The following is a 15,815-nucleotide window of genomic DNA, read 5'->3' as shown; positions in this document are numbered from 1 at the left end:
AGCCTAACCCAACTAAATATATTTTAGATTTGTTTACAGTAATTTAATACTAAACAAACACAGTGAAATATATTTTTTTTCGTTAGGTTCAGAATGATTTTGGCGAAATTGTTGCATACACAAATTTTCACTTGTCCTATATGGCATGATGAGCCTTGCTATTTAAGCCAAGATGGCAGGTTCTGCCTATTCGGCACGACATATATATATATATATATATATATATATATATATATATATATATATATATATATATATATATATATATATATATATATATATATATATATATATATATTCTTATTTACAAGTTATGTAGAGGAATACATGCTTTGCCTTATAAAAATAACCACAACATTTCTGATGACTGATGAACCTGGTAGTAGATTATACTGTGTGAAGAACGTGACACCCGAGCAGCAGACCTGATCGTCTTGATAATCGCTAAACCTGTCACAGACGATCATATACCAGTGTCGGATGAGAGTAACATTTTGAGCACTTTTAGTACCAATACGGGTTTAGCACTTGATATTTTTAATATATTAATACCAATATATTAATACCAAGCAGGTTTAGTTAGCTGACAAACTCGTTCGGCACAGGATATTGTTTTGATGTCATAATAAAAACAAAATTTTTCTTCACGTTCTCAGTAATTTCAGCAACTTACTACAAAGCATCATGGACCAGCCCGTCATCTTCAGAAAATGTTTTATTTGTACGCACTGTGGTATAGTAATCCGCATTTCAACAATAAATACTGAATTACTGTCCCTCAAACGTTCCTTTCGGCTCTGGAAACAGTGCGGTGGGGAAGAGGGGTTTCCATGACGCCGGCGAAAGGCATTTGATCCAAAGAATTAACACTGCTTATCCTCCTTGCATGAAAACCTGATTGTCTCGGATGCGATAATGATGTGGATACGATAATGATGCGTTGTAAAGTTTCTTCCTCGAGCTGATTGTCAGAGAAAAGTTATGATAATACCTCTTAAACACACTCATACCAGAAACGCATCTTATGCGATAATACAAACTGCAGCATACGCAGGAAATTAAGTGTTATAAAACAACTAAAAACACAATTATATTAATATGGACTGCATACAAACAGCCATTGGTTAACAGAAAAATATAATAGGCTTACCGGGTAAACCCTTTTCATAGTGAATGTAGATGAATGGTTCAGAGAACCGACAAGTTGATGAATTAGACACATGTGCAACACTTGGAAATCCTTAATGAGGAAACGTTTCGCCACACAGCGGCTTCATCAGTCCATACAAAGGAGAATGGTGAAAAACAGGAAGATTAATGGACTAACCACATCGACTCAAGGCTGAGGGACTGATTACCTCAAACTCTTCCTGTTCTTTACCATTCTCCTTTGTATGGACTGATGAAGCCACTGTTTGGCGAAACGTTTCCTCATTGAAGATACCCAAGTGTTGCCTTTGCATTGTACAATTGACCCACCGTGTCTGGAGAGATTACAAAGAAAGGCGTGATTAATCAATTAAGAAGTTTTTTTCTTTACATTTAGCTATCACATTATGTCAGGAAATGTTTTAAGTTAAGAGTGTCCATACAGAATATGATTACTCCATCCACTAGGTACAGTGAACCATGAATATTCAGAGAAATACTTTCCTTTCGTCTTGCATGAAAAATAAATACTGTACTTGAATCACTGTGCTCACTATGAGAAGCCTAACAGTAAAAGAAGCAAATAAAAGAATTGAAAGACCAGCTTCAATGTTAATTCAAGTTTGTAGCAAAATGAATTTGAAGTATTGTAATTTTAATTGTAGTGATAATCATAAAATATTTTTACAATTATTTTATATGGCAGATACATTGCATATATTATTTTCAGACATCGTTTGAAAAATTTTAGTCTAAATGTGAGGCTTTGATAGGGCCACCAGTGCACTCTAAAGTCCTTCAGTTAGTGTCTGTCTCTCAGTTAATGGACGGAGGATCGAGCCTTTACCACTACCCTTGTGATGAATGATACACGGGTTTGGCGCTTCACATAAAGTATATAATATTTGTACAACAACAGAGAGTTTGTCTGATTACTGAACATGTCCCATGGGTGTTGAACGTGGCTCACTGTTCATTGAACACGTCCCATGGGCATTAACACTGGCATATTTAGTTCAAGTTCAGGGGTGGGAAGTCCTCTTCTCCTCGAGTGTGACTGGCTGTCCACCTCCTGTACCTGCAAAGTTGATTTTATTTAGTAACTGCATTATGCACCCAATATCCATCCCGTGGGCAGCACGCTAAAAATTACTGGTCTAGAAACTGTCTTAACGATCACTTGCTGGATTTATTACAGTGGTAATGAGTTATTCCAATACATAATGGCAGGAGTATCATTTACCATGAAAGGAGGACAGCCAGAAGGGAAATTACTGCGGAATTTACTATTGAAAATTTTACCTTTATCAAGAGGGCTCCTCTATCGGGATCCGGCGATTTCCGGCATGTTAAACTCTTCGGAGTCAATGAAGAGATCGATGGAGTCGCGGTCGAGTTCTGCTGCTCTGGTTCCTCCCTGACGACCTCCCAGGTTTCGCTTTCTGTCTCGACAAGTTTTTTCCGAGTCCACACAGTCTTCAAGCCCGGACTGGAAAGCTCGGATGACTCGTATCTGTGAGAGTTCAAGAAGTCCTTTTGTTATTTACTGTTTTGATGACTATCACTGGCAAGTAAAACGAAGCCTATTCTTTGGAAATGTGTCAGAACAATACTACAATTGTTAGATTTATTTATGCTTTAGCTTCGTGATTATGTCTGGCAGAAATGATTGAAGAGTAAATATATTTAGTTTCATTGAGATAAAAATCTAAATGTTCATATGTAAGGCCAAAAACCATTGGTATAAACGTTATTTAAAGGCTTGTAACCACTGGTATAATTGTTCATATAAAGATTCGTAATCACTGGTGTAAATCTCCTATTGTAAATGTTGCCACTCTAATCAGAAAAACTTTCTCACCAATGAACTTTCCTTCAACTGTTATTTATATTTGTCAGAGACCGAATGGTCATGTTATATTTAAAGGCGCAACTTAGGTGTAAATCATGACCCGTATCAGATAATTTCTTACACCAAGTATGGAGAATATATATATATATATATATATATATTTTTTTTGTGATTTCACATGTACACCACTTGGATTTTCAGCCCAGGAAAAAAAATATTAATAAATTCACGTATTAGAATAAAACCTGCTGAAATGTGACACTGAGCAAGGCTTGCCGAGATAAAAACCTATTGAGGACTATATGGGATTAGACTTGGAGTAAGATCAAATGATTAAAGATGCACTGCAACAGATGCACTACAGTAATACTGATTTGTATAAGACCTGCTGGAACAAGGCTTGTTTGCGGGGTAGGAGTTACCGGAATAAAAACGTTTATAATGGTAGATAATCTGGAAAAGTTATTTTATGTAATGGTCGCATTTCTGAAAGTAAACAAGAATCCTACATACGAGAGAGGACAGATGCTAATAGAACAGTTGGTGGTGCAGCTAATACAGCTGCACACCGTTACTGCGCGACTGACACCATAAAATGCAGTTCAGTGATAAATATTATGAGATGTATTTTTACACACACACACACACACACACACACACACACACACACACACACACACACACACACACACACACACACACACACACACGCACACACACACGCACACACACACACACACGTGCTCATATACAACAGGCCTAGTGTCTAATCGACATGTGCCTAGGACAAAATGGTAACTAACTAACACATACACACAATTGCATCGTGTATTTAATTGCTATTATCACTACCATCCCTACCATTATCGCTACCATCATCAGATGAGGTGGTGGTGGAGGCAAACACTGTACACAGATTCAAGGAGTATAATTGACCCTAGAGGCTAGAAATCAGCAAGGCAGTCGATATTAAAAGGCAGAGCCAGGAGCTACGACTCGACATCTGCGTACACAACTACGTACGGTCGGTAAAGAGGCGGGGCCAGGAGCTGAGTCTCGACCCCTGCAACCACAATTAGGTGAGTACACACACACACACACACACACACACACACACACACACACACACACACACACACACACACACACACACACACACACACACACACACACGCACGCACACACACGCGCACACACACACACGCACACACCTCAGCACACACACACGCACACACCTCAGCACACACACACACACACACACACACACACACACACACACACACACACACACACACACACACACACACACACACACACACGCGCGCATATACAACAGGCCTAGTGTCTAATCGACATGTGCCTATAACAAAATGGTAACAAAATGGTAACTAACACACACACACACACACTCCTTGAGTGTTCCCTGAGGTACGTTTATTGTCTTCTCTGAGGATGAGGGTCCCCAGTCCAGTTATAGAGGTGGTACCTTCCTATATATATATATAGGGGGCTTGTAGGCTTGTAGCAGCGATTCTCCCTGAACATCTTACGGACAAGATTGGAGTTCAGGGCCAAAAGTTCATTGGCGGAGCCATGATCTGGGATAATCTAACGGGGTCTGAAACCAGACCTGCTTCCCCCCAACAACTACAAACAATCGCACTGGGATGGTCCAATAGTGGAAAATATAGCCTCAACAATGCTTCAGAGTGTGTCAGGGAAGGATAGAGCCTGCCTCCTGGCAGTGAAAGTCCCTCATGCAGGAAACTTTCTGTTGGTTGTTCCCAACTCCAGCCTTGGCACACGCCTCGACCCACAGACCATCCGCATCGGTGTTGCCCTTCGACTTGCCGCCCCTATTCTCGCCGAACACAGGTGTATTTGTGGCAGTGAAGCAGCAGACCGATTCGGGTACCATGGTCTTGTGTGCCGTAAATCCGAGGGAAAGATTGCAAGACATGAGGAGGTTAATAACATTATCAAGAGGAGCCTCACAACAGTCGGATGCCCAGAAGTAAGGGAGCCACCCCAGCTATGCAGATCTGATGGCAGCCAGAAGCGTCCAGATGGTATCATCCTTCAAGCCTGGACAGATGGGAAGCAGGTTGTGTGGGACCATACATGTGCATCTACCTTGGCTGATACCTATCTCCAATACACCAGGGAGGAAGGAGGGGCAGCTGCCAGCTTCAGGGAGTCCCAAAAGTCTAGAAAATATGGAGAACTTGCCCATCACTATATGTTTGTTCCCATAGGCTCAGAGACTCTTGGCTCATGGGGAAAGAGTGCATCTAAATTCCTTAAGGAGCTGGGAAAAAGACTCATCAGGGTAACTAGGGATCTCAGAGCAGCTAGTTTTCTGTTCCAGCGGCTCATTGCGGCTGTTCAAAGGGGTAATGCCTGCTGTATTTTGGGCACACGCTCCAGCTCTGAGGAGCTGGATGATATTTTCGCCTTATAATCGGTGATACACACGTAACAAAATGTACCGTATATGCCACCTTTATATCAACAATGTATCTCTTAAATCCTCTGTACCATATTATGTAATAAAATATTCCTATTGGTAAAAAAAAAACAGAATGAAAAGATGGGGTGGTAGAGGAAGTGGAATATTCAAATAGCTTCAGGAAGAAATCCAAATATTCTTCCTTGAAGCCTTTTTATCCACTTATATATATATATATATATATATATATATATATATATATATATATATATATATATATATATATATATATATATATATATATATATATATATATATATATTTATAACGGTTGCAAACCGTGCTAAAATGTCAAGATCTAGCAACTTGCCAGGAATAGAAATGACAACATGGCAAAGACGGTAAAAAAGGGTATAAACCTGTATGGCAATAAAATTTACTATGTGCGCATATATCATAACAATTTACTAAGTATATATTACACTAATTCTTACGACACGCGAGATGACAGCAAACAGCTCATTGTGTTTTAAAGACATACATCAGGAGAGACAAGAGGGAAAAACCTAGTGGGTACTGTATTTTTTTTTTTAACAAGTCGGCCGTCTCCCACCGAGGCAGGGTGACCCAAAAAGAAAGAAAATCCCCAAAAAGAAAATACTTTCATTATCATTCAACACTTTCAACTCACTCACACATAATCACTGTTTTTGCAGAGATGCCCAGAATACAACAGTTTAGAAGCATATACGTATAAAAATACACAATATATCCCTCCAAACTGCTAATATCCTGAAACCCTCCTTTAGAGTGCAGGCATTGTACTTCCCATTTCCAGGACTCAAGTCCGGTTATATAAAAATAACCGGTTTCCCTGAATCCCTTCACTAAATATTACCCTGCTCACACTCCAACAGATCGTCAGGTCCCAAGTACCATTCGTCTCCATTCACTCCTATCGAACATGCTCATGCACGCCTGCTGGAAGTCCAAGCCCCTCGCCCACAAAACCTCCCTTACCCCTTCCTTCCAAACTTTTCGAGGACGACCCCTACACCGCCTTCCTTCCCCTACAGATTTAAATGCTCTCCATGTCATTCTACTTTGATCCATTCTATCTAAATGACCAAACCACCTCAACAACCCCTCTTCAGCACTCTGACTAATATTTTATTAACTCCACACCTTCTTCTAATTTCCGCACTCCGAATTTTCTGCATAATATTTACACCACACATTGCCCTTAGACAGGACATCTCCACTGCCTCCAACCGTCTCCTCGCTGCTGCATTTACCACCCAAGCTTCACATCCATATAAGAGTGTTGGTACTACTATACTTTCATACATTCCCTTCTTGGCCTCCATAGATAACGTTTTTTGTCTCCACATATACCTCAACGCACCACTCACCTTTTTTTTCCTCATCAATTCTATGATTAACCTCATCCTTCATAAATCCATCCGCCGACACGTCAACTCCCAAGTATCTGAAAACATTCACTTCTTCCATACTCCTCCCCAATTCGAAATCCAATTTTTCTTTATCTAAATCATTTGATACCCTCATCACCTTACTCTTTTCTATGTTCACTTTAGAATCTCCCATGAGCACAGTATCATCAGCAAAAAACAACTGTGTCAATTCCCAGTTTGTATTTGATTCCCCATAATTTAAACCCACCCCTCTCCCGAACACCCTAGCATTTAATTCTTTTACAACCCCATCTATAAATATATTAATTAAACAACCATGGTGACATTACACATCCCTGTCTAAGACCTATTTTTACCGGGAAGTAGTCTCCCTCTCTTCTACACACCCTAACCTGAGCTTCACTATCCTCATAAAAACTTTTTACAGCATTTAGTAACCTATTCCATATACTTGCAACATCTGCCACATTGCTCCCCTGTCCACTCTATGATATGCCTTTTCTAAATCCATAAATGAAATAATAACTTCCCTACCTTTATCTAAATACTGTTTACATATATGCTTCAATGTAAACACTTGATCTACACATCCCCTACCCACTCTGAAACCTCCTTGCTCATCTGCAATCCTACATTCTGTCTTACCTCTAATTCTTTCAATTATAACCCTACCGTACACTTTTCCTGGTATATTCAGTAAACTTATTCCTCTATAATTTTTACAATCTCTTTTGCCCCCCTTCCCTTTATATAAAGGAATTATGCATGCTCTCTGCCAATCCCTAGGTACCTTCCCCTCTTTCATACATTTATTAAACAAAAATACCAACCACTCCAACACTATATCCCCTCCCCCCTGCTTTTTAACATTTCTGTCATGATCCCGTCAGTTCCAGCTGCTTTACCCCCTTTTATTCTACGTAATGCCTCACGCACCTCCCCAACACTCACATCCTGCTCTTCTTCACTCCTAAAACATGGTATACCTCCCTGGCCAGTGCATGAAATTACCGCTTACCTTTCTTCGTCGACATTTAAAAGTTCCTCAAAATATTCTCGCCATCTACCCAAAACCTCCATCTCCCCATCTACTAACTCCCTCACACTGTTTTTAACTGACAAATGTATTCGTTCTCTAGGCTTTCTTAACTTGTTTAACTCACTCCAAATTTTTTTCTTATTTTCATTAAAATTTCTTGACAGTGCCTCTCCCACTCTATCATCTGCTCTCCTTTTGCACTCTCTCACCTCTCTCTTTACCTTTCATTTACTCTAGATATACTCTGCTCTTCTTATAACACTTCTGCTTTGTAAAAACGTCTCAAAAGCTAACTTTTTCTCTTTTATCACACCCTTTACTTCATCATTCCACCAATCACTCCTCTTTAATCCCGCACCCACCCTCCTATAACCACAAACTTCTGCCCCACATTCTAATACTGCATTTTTAAAACTATTCCAACCCTCTTCAACCCCCCCCCCCCCCCACTATTCATACTTGCTCCAGCCCACCTTTCTGCCAATAGTTGTTTATATCTCACCCGAACTTCCTCCTCCCTTAGTTTATACACTTTCAACTCCCTCTTACTTGTTGTTGCCATTTTCCTCTTTTCCCATCTACCTCTTACTCTAAATGTAGCTGCAACTACACTCTGATCCGTGCCGAATATGTAAACTGGTCAATTAGCAAGAACTCGTTTAAAATTAAGTCCTTTCTAATATTTTCTCTTATACGTTTAAAGATATATTTTTTCATCAATGTTAATGTAAAAATTTTTAATTTTGCACCAAAAGAATCTTAGAAAACTTACCTAACCTTATTATAACAAGAACAATTTATTTTAGCCTAACCCAACTAAATATATTTTAGATTTGTTTACAATAATTTAACACTAAACAAACACAGTGAAATACATTTTTTTCGTTAGGTTCAGAATGATTTTGGCGAAATTACTGCGTACACAAATTTTCACTTGTCCTATATGGCAAGATGAACGTTGTTATTTAAGCCAAGATCGTAAGTTTTACATATTCGGCACGACATATATATATATATATATATATATATATATATATATATATATCTATATATATATATATATATATATATATATATACATATATATATAGATATATATATATACATATACATATATATATATATATATATATATATATATATATATATATATATATATATATATATATGCATATATATATACACACACACACACACACATATATATATATATATATATATATATATATATATATATATATATATATATATATATATATATATATATATATATATGTATATATATATACACACACACACACACACACATATATATATATATATATATATATATATATATATATTTATATATATATATATATTCTCCATGGGGAAGTGGAACAGAATTCTTCCTCCGAATGCCGTACGTGTCGTAAGAGGCGACTAAAATGCCGGGAGCAAGGGCTAGTAACTCCTTCTCCTGTATATATTACTAAATTTGAAAGGAGAAACTTGCGTTTTTCCTTTTGGGCCACCCCGCCTCGGTGGGATACGGCCGGTACGTTGAAAGAAGAAAGAATATATATATATATATATATATATATATATATATATATATATATATATATATATATATATATATATATATATATATATATATATATATATATATATATATATATATATATATATATATATATATATATATATATATATATATATATATATATATATATATATATATATATATATATATATATATATATATATATTGGCAGTTTGGAGAGATATATTTTGTATTTTTATACGTATATACTTCTAAACTGTTGTATTCTGAGCACCTCTGCAAAAACAGTGATTATGTGTGAGTGAGGTGAAAGTGTTGAATGATGAAGAAAGTATTTTCTTTTTGGGGATTTTCTTTCTCTTTGGGTCACCCTGCGTCGGTGGGAGACGGCCGACTTGTTGAATATATATATATGTATATATATATATATATATATATATATATATATATATATATATATATATATATATATATATATATATATATATATATATATATATATATATATATATGTCGTGCCGAATATGTAAAACTGGTCAATTAGCAAGAACTCATTTAAAATTAAGTCCTTTCCAAAATTTTCTCTTATACGTTTAAAGATATATATTTTTCATTAATGTTAATGTAATTTTTTTTTTAATTTTGCACCAAAAGAAACTTAGAAAACTTACCTAACCTTGTTTTAACAAAAGCAATTTATTTTAGCCTAACCCAAGTAAATATATTTTAGATTTGTTCACAGTAATTTAATACTAAACAAACACAATGAAATATATTTTTTTCGTTAGGTTCAGAATGATTTTGGCGAAATTATTGTATACACAAATTTTCGCTTGTCCTATATGGCAAGATGAGCGTTGCTATTTAAGCCAAGATCGCAAGTTCTGCCTATTCGGCACGACATATATATATATATATATATATATATATATATATATATGTCGTGCCGAATAGGCAGAACTTGCGATCTTGGCTTAAATAGCAACGCTCATCTTGCCATATAGGACAAGTGAAAATTTGTGTATGCAATAATTTCGCCAAAATCATTCTGAACCTAACGAAAAAAATATATTTCACTGGGTTTATTTAGTATTAAATTATTGCAAACAAATCTAAAATATATTTAGTTGGGTTAGGCTAAAATAAATTACACTTGTTACATTAAGGTTAGGTAAGTTTTCTAAAGATTCTTTTCGTGCAAAACTAAAATTTTTTACATTAACATTAATTAAAAATATATATATTTAAACGTATAAGAGAAAATTTCAGAAAGGACTTAATTTTTAGTGAGTTCTTGCTAATTGACCAGTTTTACATATTCGGCACGACATATATATATATATATATATATATATATATATATATATATATATATATATATATATATATATATATATATATATATATATATATAGTAAAAGTTATTAAGAATAATAATAAAAAAGTCATAACGTGGCTGGAACAATGAGAGGGGGAAACTGTCAACGATGTTTCAGTCTGATCTGGACCAGGGGAGAAGCCCAGAAAATATGCATACACCATCCTTCTCGCTTCAGTGTGACTTGTCAAGTCGAACTGAAACGTTGCCATGAGTTTGTGTGTTAAATATGTATAAAGTTACGAGTAGCCGATCATTTTTATGATTATTATTATTGTCTCTTACACTTTAATTCATAAGTGATATAGAAGATCCTTAACAACTTCCACAGTCTCTGGTAAGTGTTGTACACTAGGCACTTCATTTACAAAGCGATAACAGAAATCCTTCCCATTTCAGGTAAGAATTTCCCGAGTGGAGATAAACGTTTCTGCTTTATATATAACAAAAGTAATAAGACCTTAAATCTATCTAGATGATATACAAGCGAGTTAACTCTTCGGCAAGGTGCCAGGGAGTTAACACGGAGGCTTGGAAAGTTTTGCAAGAATCTTCCTGGAATCGACTCATGATGAGTGTAAGATGAAAAATAAAATTGTAAATTCGACTTCTCTTCTGCAGACACAAAGTTTCGCAGGCAGGTTTCCTATAGAAGTGGGAGTGCAATTAATTTGTTCCCAGATGAGTTCCTTTCCAGGGCTGTTACAATTAATTTGTCTCAATTTACATCGTACGAGAGCATATTTTCAAAGTCACGATGATGCAGTACTAGATAATATTTTTGCGGGTATTGTAAAGGGATACTATTTCGGTCATATAACCTAATCATGAGACTGGATTACATTTCTGTAGCACTTACAAAGAAAATACAAATTGCTCAATAATTACTAGTTTAGGGATATATGAACGCAGGTCCAGGATTCGTCCTCGTTATTAAGCTCCCTTCTTCATTGACCTATAATTATTACCGGATTAACGCACTTCTTTCTACAACCACGTAATTAGTTTTCTGATTACCTCAAAGTATTGTCCAGATACACAAGAGTCCCTCACGTACAGACGTGTGTTTATTCACATCGAAGATGCCGTCTTGTCACTACTTCAGAGCCAAGGAAAGTTTCAGTTCTACTTAAAAGGTAAATCATTCAATCCCCAGAACGCAAGAGTTTGTTGCCCTCTATTTTGAGAAGTCAGATTCCTTGCTTGGAGAAACTGGAGACATGTTGGAGACATGTAAACGTTCCATTGTACGTCTGAGAGACGTAGTTACACTCTCCCAGGTTTCATCTCATACAGTGAAGAGAGGCAGTTTATAGAGCAAATCTGTTCTGGTTTATTCTGAGCTAAATGCTGTCATCATAAAAAAACTGTTCTGTAAACCGTCTCATTACCACACATATCGCCACCATTTGCCAGTCAAACTAAGGTTTCTTCTCACATATTTCTTTTATAGTGGAAATGCAACTCTATTTAAGTTTGGAAGTAAGAGAACTTGACAAAGCTCCTGGAGAGCGAAACGTTGCCATAATAAAATGTTCTTTGTAAAACTGCATTCAGATACTTAAAATCGGTGGAGGATCAGCCGGGCTGTGGTTCGTACGTTGGACTACGTGCAGCTAGTAGTAACAGCCTGGTTGATCAGGCCGTGATCTACCGGGAGGCCTAGTCGTGGACCGGGCCGTGGGGGCGTCGATACCCGGAATACCCTCCAAATAAGCATGTAAGTGAGCAGCAGTGCTTAAGACTTGGTAAAAGAACTCTATGTTGCATTTGTGGACTTGAAAAGGGCATTTAATATGAACGGAGAATAGATGTATTTAGTGTTACAGATGTACATAATAGGCTGTTGTTTAAAGAGAATTTTATGGATCGTAACAGCTTAAGCAGTGTAGCTCACTCAAAGGAGGAAAATAACCTTACCTAGCGTAACAAACCACAAGACTGGGAAGGGAAGCGTTCCCTTCAAAAACAGAAAAGGGAACAATCATTCCAAATTGTATTAACTGGATCTTTCTTCACCTAAACCCCCACCAGAGCAGGACACCCACACCTCACTGAGTCAGTGTACAGTTTCTTAACATAAGAACACAAGAAAGGAGGAACACTGCAGGAGGCCTGTTGGCCCATACTAGGCAGGTCCTTTACAATTCATCCCACTAACAAAACATTTACCCAACCCAATTTTCAATGCCACCCAAAAAATAAGCTCTGATGTGAAAGTCCCACTCAAATCCAACCCCTCCCACTCATGTACTTATCCAACCTAAATTTGAAACTACCCAAAGTCCCAGCCTCAATAACCCAACTAGGTAGACTGTTACACTCATCAACTACCCTATTTCCAAACCAATACTTTCCTATGTCCTTTCTAAATCTAAACTTATCTAATTTAAATCCATTACTGCGGGTTCTCTCTTGGAGAGACATCCTCAAGACCTTATTAATATCCCCTTTATTATTAATACCTATCTTCCACTTATACACTTCGATCAGGTCTCCCCTCATTCTTCGTCTAACAAGTGAATGTAACTTAAGAGTCTTCAATCTTTCTTCATAAGGAAGATTTCTAATGCTATGTATTAATTTAGTTATCCTACGCTGAATGTTTTCTAACGAATTTATGTCCATTCTGTAATATGGACACCAGAACATGTGTAAGAGCATGAAAAAATGAAATCTCTACTCACGTCATAACTGTACTTCATTACTCCGACAAAATCAGTAATTACAAATCCAGTTAATTAAAAATTAGCCACTTTTAATGTACCCAAATTATGAGGATTTTGTGGTCTACTGGGGAAGGGAAGAGATGGTGAGTGATAATGTGACGTTACAGACTTAAGTTGCATATGAGAATAGACAACAGAGAATATAGGGGTTGAAGGTTGGGGGTTCAGGCATGATTAATATATTTAGGCGAAATGCTGAACCCGCATGTCATTCAGCTTAAGAACTGGCCAAGGCTCGATCCTCCGTTCGCTGATCGCTAGCAGACACTGCCCATCTGTAACTCACCTATTTCTCTGGAATGGAAGTTCAAGTTTGAAGGAAAACATTTGGAGGCAAGAGCTTGACTGTGAGTATGAAAGGCTTTCAAATTGAGCGTGAAGTAAGAATATTAGGTTCTTACAGCCTGGTCTTGGGGTTCCTTGCGGTTGGGTACAGGCAGCAGAGGAGCCTCCACCCGGCCACTTATCACCTAGGGCAGCCACAGGGAGAGGGGGGAAAGAGGAGTAAACAATCTCTCTTTGTAAATTATCCTTTATAATTTATGATGATCATTATATTCATTAATTACTAAAATTATATATATATATTCTTTTATATTTCTCTATAGAGTAATTAAACTTGGACTTAGTTAACCAATATATTTAACTTATTTAGAGTTGTCTGCACAAACTGTGCCAGTGTATATATATGCAGTTTAAACAGTATTTCAGAGTTATGAAGATCCTGTTTTATGAGTTAATGTTTTATATGTACAGTGATGTATTATGTAAGCAACGGCTTTGATATTTATATGACTTACAGAGTGTAGAATTAAAAATGCTAAAGTATCTATATGAACGTTTCCATTCTCATTTATTATTTATAGTTATTCAGGCGAGACATACATGTGCAGCTTAGTTTATACACAAACACACATACACAATTTTATATATATATATATATATATATATATATATATATATATATATATATATATATATATATATATATATACACATAGGTCGCAGTAAGCAGGACTCGATACTACTACTGGGGACGGTCAAGATTCCCCAGGCAGCGATTGTATCCACTCAGCTAGGAATGTCACATAAGTTGGGTAGCTTGGTCCACAAGCCATGTTTCTTTCCCAGCCCGGGCACGTCAGTCAGCCTCAATCATGGATTTAAGCAATTTCAATCTCCTCCTGCTTGTTCTGACCTCTTAATCGATTTTTATATCAATGCACCACGCAGAAACAAGCTGGGAAAGAAACATGGCTGGTGAACAAGGCTACCCAGCTTATGCGGCATTTGTGGCTGAGTGGATGATAGCGCTGCCTGGAAATCTTGACCGTCCCCAGTAGAAGTATCGAGTCCTGCTGACTGCGTTCTTTCTCTGCATATACCCGCTTGTTTCTGTGTGGTGCATTGATATATATATATATATATATATATATATATATATATATATATATATATATATATATATATATATATATATATATATATATATATATATATATATATATATATATATATATATATATATATATATATATATATATATATATATGCAAAACAACCACTCTGAAAGAATAGAGAAATTCCAAGCGCTTTCGTGACTACTCACATTATCAAGTTCCTTGATAATGTGAGTAGTCACGAAAGCGCTTGGAATTTCTCTATTCTTTCACAGTGGTTGTTTTGCATATTTTGAAACCACCTGTTTACTGTGATCTTATTGCATATATATATATATATATATATATATATATATATATATATATATATATATATATATATATATATATATATATATATATATATATATATATATATATGAGTGAATGGAGACAAATGGTTTTTAATACTTGACGTGCTGTTGGAGTGCGAGCAAAGTAACATTCATGAAGGGATTCAGGGAAACCGGCAGGCCGGACTTGAGTCCTGGAGATGGGAAGTACAGTGCCTGCACTCTGAAGGAGGGGTGTTAATGTTGCAGTTTAAAAACTGTAGTGTAAAGCACCCTTCTGGCAAGACAGTGATGGAGTGAATGATGGTGAAAGTTTTTCTTTCTCGGGCCACCCTGCCTTGGTGGGAATCGGCCAGTGTGTTAATAATTAATAAAAAAATATGCAAAACAACCACTGTGAAAAAATAGAGAAATTCCAAGCGCTTTCGTGAGTAGTCACGAAAGCACTTGGAATTTCTCTATTCTTTCACAGTGGTTGTTTTGCACACACACACACACACACACA

The 15,815-nt window shown here is 36.6% G+C and overlaps 1 protein-coding gene across 3 annotated transcripts in view; it reads right to left on the bottom strand.

Moving 5' to 3' along the window:
- Nucleotides 1-305: 305 nt before the first annotated feature.
- The window catches only part of LOC128699335 (plasma membrane calcium-transporting ATPase 2), a 79,992-nt gene continuing 64,482 nt past the window's right edge, over nucleotides 306-15,815 (bottom strand). For 2 of the 3 annotated variants that reach the window (XM_070084930.1, XM_070084931.1), the window contains 2 exons: nucleotides 2,452-2,662; nucleotides 306-2,227 (listed from right to left, as the gene is read on the bottom strand). In XM_070084930.1, the coding sequence (XP_069941031.1) occupies nucleotides 2,471-2,662 (192 nt within the window). In that variant the 3' untranslated portion in view covers nucleotides 306-2,227; nucleotides 2,452-2,470. Of the gene's footprint in view, nucleotides 2,228-2,451; nucleotides 2,663-13,979; nucleotides 14,049-15,815 lie in introns of all 3 variants that reach the window. The other variant, XM_070084929.1, reaches the window with a different exon arrangement.

This window comes from Cherax quadricarinatus, chromosome 14, assembly GCF_038502225.1.
Source record: "Cherax quadricarinatus isolate ZL_2023a chromosome 14, ASM3850222v1, whole genome shotgun sequence".
Taxonomy (NCBI): Eukaryota; Metazoa; Arthropoda; class Malacostraca; order Decapoda; family Parastacidae; genus Cherax; species Cherax quadricarinatus.
The sequence above is the reverse complement of the archived record's forward strand: the minus strand, read 5'-3'. Positions and strand labels throughout refer to the sequence as shown.